This window comes from Chiloscyllium plagiosum, chromosome 31, assembly GCF_004010195.1.
Source record: "Chiloscyllium plagiosum isolate BGI_BamShark_2017 chromosome 31, ASM401019v2, whole genome shotgun sequence".
Lineage (NCBI taxonomy): Eukaryota > Metazoa > Chordata > Chondrichthyes > Orectolobiformes > Hemiscylliidae > Chiloscyllium > Chiloscyllium plagiosum.
In genome coordinates this window covers 40,660,109-40,671,633 of record NC_057740.1, presented here as the reverse complement: position 1 = coordinate 40,671,633, position 11,525 = coordinate 40,660,109, and the positions used below count along the sequence as shown (strand labels likewise).

The 11,525-nt window shown below is 46.9% G+C and overlaps 1 protein-coding gene across 2 annotated transcripts in view; it reads right to left on the bottom strand.

The window, feature by feature from the left end:
- The window catches only part of LOC122565469 (DNA ligase 1-like), a 55,592-nt gene extending 45,565 nt beyond the window's left edge, over window positions 1–10,027 (bottom strand). Inside the window, exons 1-3 of one of the 2 annotated variants that reach the window (XM_043721476.1) lie at window positions 9,350–10,027; window positions 7,627–7,752; window positions 3,987–4,083 (exon numbers count right to left, since the gene is read on the bottom strand). In XM_043721476.1, coding sequence (XP_043577411.1) covers window positions 3,987–4,083; window positions 7,627–7,752; window positions 9,350–9,583 — 457 coding nt within the window. In that variant the 5' untranslated portion in view covers window positions 9,584–10,027. The remainder of the gene's footprint in view (window positions 1–3,986; window positions 4,084–7,626; window positions 7,753–9,349) is intronic. The other variant, XM_043721475.1, reaches the window with a different exon arrangement.
- Window positions 10,028–11,525: the final 1,498 nt, after the last annotated feature.

Sequence of the window (11,525 nt, the reverse complement as noted above, 5' to 3'; positions counted from 1 at the left end):
TGTGTGTGTGTGTAAGTGTGTGTATGAGTGTGTGTTTTCTGTGTGTATGTGTGTGTGTCACTATGTATGTGTGTGTGTATGTGTGTGTGTGTGTATGAGTGTGCGTGTATGTATGTATGAGTGTGTGTGTAAGTGTGTGTATGAGTGTGTGTTTTCTGTGTGTATGTGTGTGTGTCACTATGTATGTGTGTGTGTATGTGTGTGTGTGTGTATGAGTGTGCGTGTATGTATGTATGAGTGTGTGTGTAAGTGTGTGTATGAGTGTGTGTTTTCTGTGTGTATGTGTGTGTGTCACTATGTATGTGTGTGTGTATGTGTAAGTGTGTGTGTATGAGTGTGCGTGTATGTATGTATGAGTGTGTGTGTAAGTGTGTGTATGAGTGTGTGTGTCAGTGTGTGTGTGTGTTAGAGAGACCAGAATTTTATACAGCCTCAGCTGTACATCCTGCTCTTATGTTCTAATCCTCTTGAAATGAATGCTCACCTTGCATTTGCCTTCCTAACCATCAACTGAATTTATATGTCAACCTGAAGTGAATTCTAAACCAGCCCTCTTAAGCCCCTTTGTGCTTCAGATTTCTGAAGTCTTTCTCCATTTAGAAAATAGTCTTAGACATCTATTCTTTTGGCCACAGTGTATAATCCCAGACATTCCAACATTATATTCCAACTGCCAACTCCTTTGCCCACTCTCCCAGCCCGTTCAAATCTTTCTGTAGCCTCATCGCCTCTCCAACACGGCCTGTCCCTCCACCTAGCTTTGTGTCATCTGCAAACTTAGCAACAGTGTGCTCAGCTCCTTCATTCAGATTGTAAATGTATAACGTGAATAGTTGTGGTTCCAACATGGAACTCCACTAGTCACTGGCTTAAATCCTGAAAAAAACCCCTCTGTCCCCATACTGCCATCTGCCAGTCAGCTGATCCTCAATACATGTCAGTACCTTGCCTCTAACACCATGGACTCTTACCTTATTCAGCAGCCTCCTGTGTGCCACCTTGACAGAGGTCCTCTGGATCAGGTCTACTGGGCTCTCCTTTATCTAACCTGCTTGTTACTTCCTCAAAGAATTCTAACATTTTTGTCAGGCATGACCTCCTTGAGAAAGTCTATAGCCTTAAAACTTGTCCTTAAACATTTGGACTAAAATGCAATGTTGAATTATAGAACACATTTGCTACACTCTAGAAAATAGCCAGGCAGGGAGGATCTGGCCCTGAAAAAGAAGGTAAAAACATCTGTTCTCACCAAGTGATAACAGGATGCTGTAAGGCAATTAAGAACATTTGCCTTAACATCAGTGCCTTAAAAGAGTTCAGAAAAGATGTACAAGGATGTTGCCAGGGTTGGAGGGTTTGAGCTACAGGGAGAGGATGAACAGGCTGGGGCTGTTTTCCCTGGAGCGTCGGAGGCTGAGAGGTGACCTTATAGAGGTTTACAAAATGATGAGGGGCATGGATAGAGTAAATAAACAAGGTCTTTTTGCTGAGTGGGGGAGTCCAGAACTAGAGGGCATAGGTTTAGGGTAAGAGGGGAAAGGTATAAAAGAGATCAAAGGGGCAACGTTTTCACGCAGAGGGTGGTATGTGTGTGGAATGAGCTGCCAGAGGAAGTGGTGGAGGCTGGTACAATTACAGCATTTAAAAGGCATCCAGATGAGTATATGAATAGGAAGGATTTGGAGGGATATGGGCCGGGTGCTGGCAGTTGGGACTAGATTGGGTTGGGATATCTGGTCGGCATGGATGGGTTGGACTGAAGGGTCTGTTTCCATGCTGTACATCTCTATGACTCTATGACTCTGTGTAAGCAGGACACCGAGTGATAACGTTCATGGCTGCTCCCTTGTGAACTGGATGACAGCGTTTGATTCTGACTCCAAATCAAAACTCGGTATTATCAAAACTCGGTATTATCAAAAACCTTGTAATTAATTGTCAGGCCCTATCAATTACAATGGATTCTTATTACCCCTTGCAAGTGAGGCAGACACAGAAGGAAAAACATCTTTTCTCTTACAAATCCCTGACTTGAGAGTTCAAAAGGACACTAGAGAGAGAGAGAACGAGAGAGAGACCATTTTAGTGCTGGGACTGCTGAAGTCAGTAGAAAATTAACTCTTGTGCTTACTTGCTATGGATTGAATTTAATTGCATTTTGAGACTTTATGATGATTTTGAGTAGCCATTACTGGTTCTGAAATGCAAACTCTGTAAAAGGTAATATTGATGAAGCTTTAACTTACTTGCTGTTCTTACAGACCATGACTGCCCCACTGTCAATTCTAACTAGTCAGATCTTATGTCTTATTTGAATTTGAATCACAATCCTGAAAAGAAAGCATGTTTAATTCGAGGCTAATGAATCAGTTTAAATGCAACCTTATGGTAACATCTCAGCCTCAGGTACAGAATGATTCAGTGCTTAAGATAAAAAGCAGGAGTCTGCTCCGAGCTTAAAAATTACTCTCAACCTAATGTTGAAAAGATTCTTGCACAATGTGTCAGGAAGCCATTTCATGGTCAAATGTTTGCCCTCCTTGCTAAGAAGCTGTTTTGTCAAACAATTGTATCTGACCTGTGAGCTGTGCAAGGTTACCTTATAACATTTAGACTGGTACTTCTCTGTGATAGGAACTTATCTCGCCAGCAGACACCTAACTCGGCTGGATTTGTTTTGACAACCTGCTGGATAGCTCAAGACCTGTAGGAGTGATCAGTGAAGCGCACACAGACCTGTCAATTAACTTCTCTTCCTTACGAATTATTGTCTTTCACTATTATCTGTTTAATTTTGTGAATGTTTTGTATAAAGGAAGCCTGTTTGTGACAGGAGGACAGAGGAGCCTGCAAGAGTTCTTAAAGAACAGCGATCCCCTACTCTCCTGGGTTACAGAACCTAGTCAGTTTAGCTTATGGTATCAGTGTTATGTTGTAACAGTGATGCTATCGGTAAATAAAAGGGATGAGTAAAATTTAACTAAATGGTCTGTAAGAGGTTTTTTTATTCCAGACCACGATTTCTGGGATGGACCAACAGAGGCTTATAGGTTGAGCCTTCAAGGGATTCCCTGGTCTGTTTAACATCCCCTTGATGAAACTCTGCTGACTCGGCCCTATTTTACCATGCACTTCCAAGTACTCTGCAATCTCATCCTTAATAATAGACTCTATAATCTTACCAGTGACTGAGGTCAGGCTCATGGCCTATAGTTTGCAGTTTTATGCCTCTCTCCTTTGTTAAACAGGGCTATTGCATTGGCCATTTTCCAGTCCTCTGGAACCCTCCCTGACTCCAGTCATTCCTGAAAGATCCCGACCAATGTCTCTGTAATGTCCTCAGAGCTTTCTCTGGACTGCTTCCAACAGTAGTGTATCTTACCACATTGTTCACAGTGTTCCAGCTGTGATTTAGTTAGTATAGTTTTAACAAGACCTCCCATTTTTATATCCATTCCCTTTGAAATAAAGGTCAACATTCAATGTTTTTTCTCTAATACACGCTGAACTTGTATGTGAGCTTTTAGAGATTCATGCACAAGGAAGTCCAAATCCCTCTGGCCTCAGCTTTCAGCAGTCTTTCTCCATTTAAACAATATTCAGCTCCTCTATTCTTCCTGCCAAACTGCACAACCTCACATATATCCATTTGCTAGGTTTATGCCCATTCACTTAAACCATCAATATCCCTCTTCAGACTCCTTGTGTCATCCTCATCACTTACTGTCTCATCTACTTCTGTGACATTTACTTCCATCATCCAAGTCCTGAGCGTCTTGTTTTCATTGTTAGACCATTCCTTCCCCATTCGGCAACTCCCTCCCTAAGTCTCTCCTGCTCTCTCTCCCCCTCATGCTTTTTAGAACTCATCTCATTCTCAAAAGTATTCCTCAAGTCGGTCTTTATTAGATTTTACCTCATCATGCTCATGAGCAGTTTCATTACATTCAAGGCAACACAGAAATGCAGTTTGTTGTTGTGCTGACCTTGCAGATTGGAGTTTCGCTTGCTGAGGTCACCAATTTGATTCCTGTGTCCTGCAATAGTTTCCTTCTGACTGGTGATCTGTTTTAGCAATGATGTCTGTTTAGAAAGACAAAATAGTTGGACATCAAAGATGAGATATTGTGAAAGTACATGTCAGTCCCCTTTAAGAAAGCTCAGCTGACACTGGACTTCCTGCAGTCACAGAGATTCTGAGCACTTTCCAGGTCAGAAATACATCCATTAAAGAACAGGGTCAAAGGTCATCAGCAAATTGCCTCTGCTGATGGTCTGTCCCTTTAGGATTGGGGTTCAAGTCCAGTTTCCAGAGGAAGGTGTCTCCAGACTGTGTTGGTCATGAGCTCCTCTGAGTTTTCACCTCCATTAGGATTAGGACAAGGGAGCCTGGGCTGCACAGACTCACCCTCAGAGAGGGATCACTGCTGCATCTGGAAGCCAAGAGCACAGCCCAACAATCAAACCAATTCACAGGGGAATCAGATTGATACTTACGAAATACTGAGGGGCCTGGATAGAGTGGCTGGGAAGAAGATGTTTCCATCAGTGGGAGAGACTAGGACCTGAGGGCACAGCCTCAGGGTGAAGGGACAACCCTATCGAACTGAGAAGAGGAGGCGTTTCCTCAGCCAGAGGGTGAGGAATCTGTGGAACTCCTTGCTGCAGAGAGCTGTGGAAGCCAAGCCACTGACAGTATTTGAGACAGAGACAGAGGCTGGTTATGATCCACATCAACTCCAGTTCCTCAGCCTGCCTCGGATCCCCTGTAACTTGTCTACTGATGGAGCAGGTCCACTGCGGATGCTATTTCCCTAGCCCTGCACTCAACCCCGGAATATCTGCACAAGGACACCTACGTCAGATTCCTGCTCATTGACTACAGCTCCACCATTATCCCCTCCAAACTGATCCCAAACCTCCAAGACCTCGGTGTCGGCTCCACCCTCTGCAACTGGATCCTCAGCTTCCTGACCCACTGACCGCAATCAGTGAAGACAGACAACAGGACCTCCCCCACAATAACACGCAAAACTGGACCACACCCCCAAAGGTGTGTCCTCAGCCCCCTACCTGTACTCCCCTTACACCCACGAGTGTGTAGCCAAATTCTGGATGAGCGCCATCTACAGGTTGGCTGATGACACCATCGTGGTGGGACGAATATCAAACAACAGTGAGTCAGATAGGAGGTAGAAGGTGCAACGAGAACAACCTCTCTCTAAACATCAGCAAAACTAAAGAACTGATCACTGACTTCAGAAAGAAATGAAGAGAACATGCCCCCAATTAGATCAACGGAGCCGAGGTTGAGGGGGTGGAGAACATCAACTCCCCCAGAATGACAGTAACCGACAATCTGTCCTGCACTTCCCACGTATGTGTGACGGTCAAGAAGGCACAACAATGCCTCTTCTTCCTCAGGTGCCTCACCATAAGGACCGTCACCAATTTTTACAGATGCACCATAAGAAGCAGACTGTCCGGGCACATAATGGCTTGGCACAGTAACTGCTCTGCCCAGGATCATAAGAAATTATAGAAGGTGGCGTGCACAGACCAGACCATCACAGAAGCCAACCCTTCCATCCATGGACTCCATTTATGTGTCTTGGTGCCGCAGAAAGGCTGCCAACATCATCAAAGACCCTCCCACCTCGGTAATGATCTCCCACAACTCTTCCATCAGGTACAAGATACAGAAGTCTGAACACATGCACCAGCAGGTTCAGGAACAGCTTCTTCCTGACCGTTATTAGACTGATGAAGGGGCTCTCTATCCTGAAGTAATGCTGATCTTGTTAATGTTTATCTTGCCACGTGCACGCCCTGTGCAGTATAACCTGTGTGCCTCACTCTGTCTATGTCTTTTTCGCCCAAACACCTGTATGTCCTTGCTTATTATGATTTGTCTATACTGCTCATAAACAATGTTTTTCACTGTTCTTAGGTACACATGACAATAAATAAAAAAAGTTAGGTTTGTGATGAGTAAAGAGATCAAGGAGTTTGGGGAGAAGGCAGGAGAAAGAAGTTGAGAAACAGCTCAGCCATGATTGAATGGGGGAGCAGACTTATTGGACTGAATAGCCTAATTCTCTCCTATATCTTATCGTCTTTACTTAGTTTCCAAGAGAATCAAAAGTCAACAAAAAAATTTACAGCAATTTTTTTCAACATTCCAATTTTGGGTGCCTGGGATATCACTGCCTGGGCCATTCTCAGCTGAATTGTTAATGCACTGCAGTCACATGGAGCCTGTTGAGATCTTGGGTAATGTTCGATACTGAGCGATTGGCCATTTTGGATTCAGCCATGTTGCTATGGGATTTGAGTCACCTCCAGGCCAGGCTGAGATGCAGATTTATGACGAATTCAGTGTTAATTCTTCTTAGCTGCTTTCATGGCATTTGAATTCAAATCAAAAGAACATTAAACACAGTCACTGGGATCCCAGAGCAGAACCATTTCCATTCTGTTAGCTTCCTGTTAATGGAGAGTACGGAACAAACAATTCAGGGACAGAAGGAGGACATTCACTCCATAGTGACAGTCAAGTAGATCAGAGCTGTACTAGAGCTCAAACCCATTTCAAACTGGTCCATGTTCAGCCCTTACAATGGCGAGACTGGTGTCAGAGCCATACCCAGCCAAAGGGGCATGAGATGTATTTGTTTGTCCAAGCTCCTGGTGAGATCACCACAGCCAAGGCCATCATCATGATCAGCTTGTGCCACATCATTAACATCACAATCATCCATCCCTGCCTCAGCACAGCTGCTACTGCTGTCACCCTGATCCAAATCTCGTTACTGTGTGATTCCACAATTCCAATGTTTGCTGACAGTGCGGCACTCCCTCAGCACTGACCATCCGACAGTGCGGCGCTCACTCATACTGACCCTCCGAAAAGCATCCCACCCAGACTCACCCACCCAGCCCTATCCCTGTAACCCTGCATTTCCAATGATTGATGCATCTAACCTACACATCTGTGGACAATATGGGACAATTTAGCATGAGTCAAAAAGTGTGGCGCTGGAAAAGCACATCTGGTCAGACAGCATCTGTGCAGCAGGAGAGTCGACGCTTCGGGCATAAGCTCTTCATCAGGAAAGTGAGCCTTGACGAAGAGCTTATGCTTGAAACGTCGACTCTCCTGCTCCTCGGATGCTGCCAGATTGGCTGTGCTTTTCCAGCACCACAACTTTTGACTCTGATCTCCAGCATCTGCAGTCCTCATTTTTGACTCTGATCTCCAGCATCTGCAGTCCTCATTTTCTCCCCGCAATTTCCTATGGCCTATGCAACCTAACCTGCACATCATTGGATTGTGGGAGGAAACCCATGCAGACACGGGGACAATGTGCAAACTCCACACAGACAGTCACCCAAGGATGGAACTGAGCCAGTATCCCTGATGCTGTGAGGCAGCAGTACTAACCACTGAGGCATGGTGTGAAGCCCAGTGTTATTCTGTCAGATTGCTGCTGTCTGATGATTGTCCCTTAATGAGAGGGAGGCAGAGAAGTAGTTTCCATTTGCCGTGAGTTAAAGAAGCCCCAGCCTCTCCTGGGTATATCTACGCTGCCCACTCCCCCTCAAACAACTGGCTCTATCACTCACCACCTCCTTCTCCTTCTCCTCCTGAGTCTTCTTCAGATCATCGTACAGAGCCGTCATTTTCACCTCCAGCTTCTTGTGACTTTCCCGAAGTTGTGTGTTTTGTTGCTTGAGCTGGGAGACCTCTCGCTGTGGGTTTAGGGACATTAATACAAACCAGAGTGTGAGGATCAGGGAGAACAGAATAATGGCCCCAAAAAGGCGCATTATGATTAAGGATTTTAAAGATCTCGGCATTATCCTGTCTGCCTGGATGTAGGAATTTATTTGTCAGTGTTCAGACAGCAGCAAGGGACAATGCACTGAGGGTTCTGTTTGGAGACTTACTCTGCCTTTATACAAACACATACTACAGTTTCACTTTCCCAACGTCATCAGAAACTTGCGATGTCGACATCCACTTCCTGGAACCCACATAGTGCTCACAGCTATGTTGAAGTGGTCACACAAGATCATTGGCTGGGGATTACAGACAGAAACTGCAGCACCACTTTGAGCATGTCTGGCTACTGTGGAGAGAGAGAGAGAGAGAGAGACAACTGTCTGTGTGGAGTTTGCACATTCTCCCCGTGTCTGCGTGGGTTTCCTCCCACAATCCAAAAAATGTGCCAGTCAGGTGAATTGGCCATGCTAAATTGCCCATAGTGTTAGGGAAATGGGTCTGGGTGAATTGCTCTTCAGAGGGCTGGTTGGGCTGAAGGGCCTGTTTCCACACTGTAGGGAATCTAATCTAAGACAATAAACCAGAGTTACTTTAATATGAGGGATGTCAGAAGTTATAGGAGCCAGAGTCGGGGAGCATCAATCAGATCCTTTATTGTCTTCCAATTGGTGTAGTCAGGCTTCTCGGCCTTTTGGCTAAGATCAAGTGTCTGTTCTTATCAGGACAGGTGTCGAGTTGCAAGTCATCAGAGCGAGTGGAGATCATCACTGGATCGTGATTGGACGTTGGAGGGTCATTTGGTTGTGCTGACCTGCTATTGGTGGATCTTGGGCGCAAGGAGGGTCGTCGCCAGAGGAAGAGACAGAGCGCCGCGGGGAAAAAGGAGGGCAGCACCGCCCAAGCAGGAAAAGACGATCCCTCTGAGGGGATGGGTAAAGGCCTCCCCCCACCCAGTGAGAACCAAGAGGTAGCCACCGGCCCACAGCTCCAGGTAACTGGGAGCAGCGGTCCTGTGACAGCCCCGCTGTCAGGTGGAGAACTGGACTGTGTAGACCCTGGGCCCGACTCGAAGACACCAGAGCAGAGAAATGGCTCCATCGTGGAGCCGGACAGCTACCTCAGCCCTGACCCTCCGACAGTGCAGCACTCCCTCAGGACTGACCCTTCGACAGTGTGGCCCCCTCTCATCACTGACCCTCCGATAATGCGGCACTCCCTCAGTACCGACCCTCCGACAGTGCAGCACTCCCTCAAGACTGACCCTCCGACAGTGCGGCCCCCTCTCAGCCCTGACCCTCTTGACAGTGCAGCACTCCCTCAGCACTGACCCTCCGACAGTGCAGCGCTCCCCCAGTACTGACCCTCCGACAGTGCAGCACTCCCTCAGTACTGACCCTAAGACAGTGCATTTTTCTGTCAGATTGCTGCTGTCTGATGATTGTCCCTTAATGAGAGGGAGGCAGAGAAGTATCTTCCATTGGCCGTGAGTTAAAGAAGCCCCAGCCTCTCCTGGGTATATCTACGCTGCCTGCTCCCCCTCAAACAACTGGCTCTATCACTCACCACCTCCTTCTCCTTCTCCTCCTGAGTCTTCTTCAGATCATCGTACAGAGCCGTCATTTTCACCTCCAGCTTCTTGTGACTTTCCCGAAGTTGTGTGTTCTGTTGCTTGAGCTGGGAGACCTCTCGCTGTGGGTTTAGGGGCATTAATACAAACCAGAGTGTGAGGAACAGGGAGAACAGAATAATGGCCCCAAAAGGGTGCATTATGATTAAGGATTTTAAAGATCTCGGCATTATCCTGTCTGCCTGGATGTAGGAATTTATTTGTCAGTGTTCAGACAGCAGCAAGGGACAATGCACTGAGGGTTCTGTTTGGAGACTTACTCTGCCTTTATACAAACACATACTACAGTTTCACTTCCCCAACGTCATCAGAAACTTACTAGGTCGACATCCACTTCCTGGAACCCACATAGTGCTCACAGCTATGTTGAAGTGGTCACACAAGATCATTGGCTGGGGATTACAGACAGAAACTGCAGCATCACTTTGAGCATGTCTGGCTACTGTGGAGAGAGAGAGAGAGAGAGAGAGAAACAGGGGGGAAGTGTTTCAATTTGATGCCGGCATCCAGGAGGGTGATTTGATTGGGTGATTGAGAGACAGATCGTTTCAGGAGCTGAGGACCCAGGTGGGCAGTGTCCAGGTCAAGTCGAGAACAAAAGTCTTGTTTGAAATGTTGCAAATCCCTCTATTAATAACTGCTTTGGCTGACAGATCCAACAACACTCAAGCAACTTGACAGTATCTGGGACAAAGCAGCCCCCACTTCATCAGCACCACATCCACAAACATCCACTCCCTCCATCACCGGTGCTCAGTAGCAGCAATGTTTACTATCTACACAAAGCACTGCAGGAAATCACCAAAGATCCTCAGACAGCACCTTCCAAACCCATGAGCACTTCCATCCAGAAGGTCAAGGGCAGCAGTCACATGCGAACACCACCTCCTGCATGTTCCCCTCCGAGCCCCTCACCATCCTGACTTGGGAATACATCGCTATTCCCTCAGTGTCGCTAGGTCAAAATCCTGAATTTCCTCCCTAAGGGCATTTTGGATGTTGAACCATGGACTGCAGTGGTTCAGGAAGACAGCTCACCTCCACCTTCTCAAGGGGCAACTAGGGACCATCCCAGCCAGAGATGCCCACATCCCCCAAACGAATAAATTTTAAAACTGTACAAGAGGTGGCACGGTGGCTCAGTGGTTAGCACTGCTGCCTCACAGCGCCCGGACCCAGGTTCAATTCCAGCCTTGGCCGACTGTCTGTGTGGAGTTTGCACATTCTCCCCGTGTCTGCGTGGGTTTCCTCTGGGTCCTCCGGTTTCCTCCCACTGTCTAAAGGTGTGTAGATTACGTGAATTGGCCATGCTAAATTGCCCGTAGTGTTCAGGGATATGCAAGTTAGGTGCATTAGCTGAAAATGTGTTGCTGGAAAAGCGCAGCAGGTCAGGCAGCATCCAGGGAACAGGGGAATCGACGTTTTGGGCATAAGCCCTTCTTCAGGAAGGGCTTATGCCCGAAACGTCGATTCTCCTGTTCCCTGGATGCTGCCTGACCTGCTGCGCTTTTCTAGCAACACATTTTCAGCTCTGATCTCCAGCATCTGCAGACCTCACTTTCTCCTCAAAGTTAGGTGCATTAGTCAGGGGTAAAATATAGAGTATTAGGGAAGGGGAATGGGTCTGGGGGGTTACTCTTCGGCAGGTTGGTGTGGGCTTGTTGGGCCGAAGGGCCTGGCTCCAACAGGGATTCTATGATTCTATGAAGCCCCGTTATCCAGAGAACACAGTGTTCCACAGCAGCCTGTAAAGAACTAAGGAACAATGTTGAGGATGGTTCTAACCTACCATCCAACACACAAGCAATGTGAGGTAGGGACCACCCAGCAGCAGCCCCGTCCCATCAGCGAATTGGAAGGAAACTACTTGTTAAGTGCTCTGAATAAAAAATAATTGTGGGAGCTGGAATCCGGAAACACAAACAGAGGATGCTGAAGAAACTCAACAACTCTGGCAGTGTCTCAGGTGATTGTTCTTCTGAATGGAAAGCAGCTGGGAAATGGTGGGGTCTACGCTGACAACTGGGGAGGGTGGGGTTAGGGTGGGTAGGCTCTACGCTGACAACCGGGCAGGGCGGGGGGTAGGGTGGTTGGGGTCTACGCTGATGACCG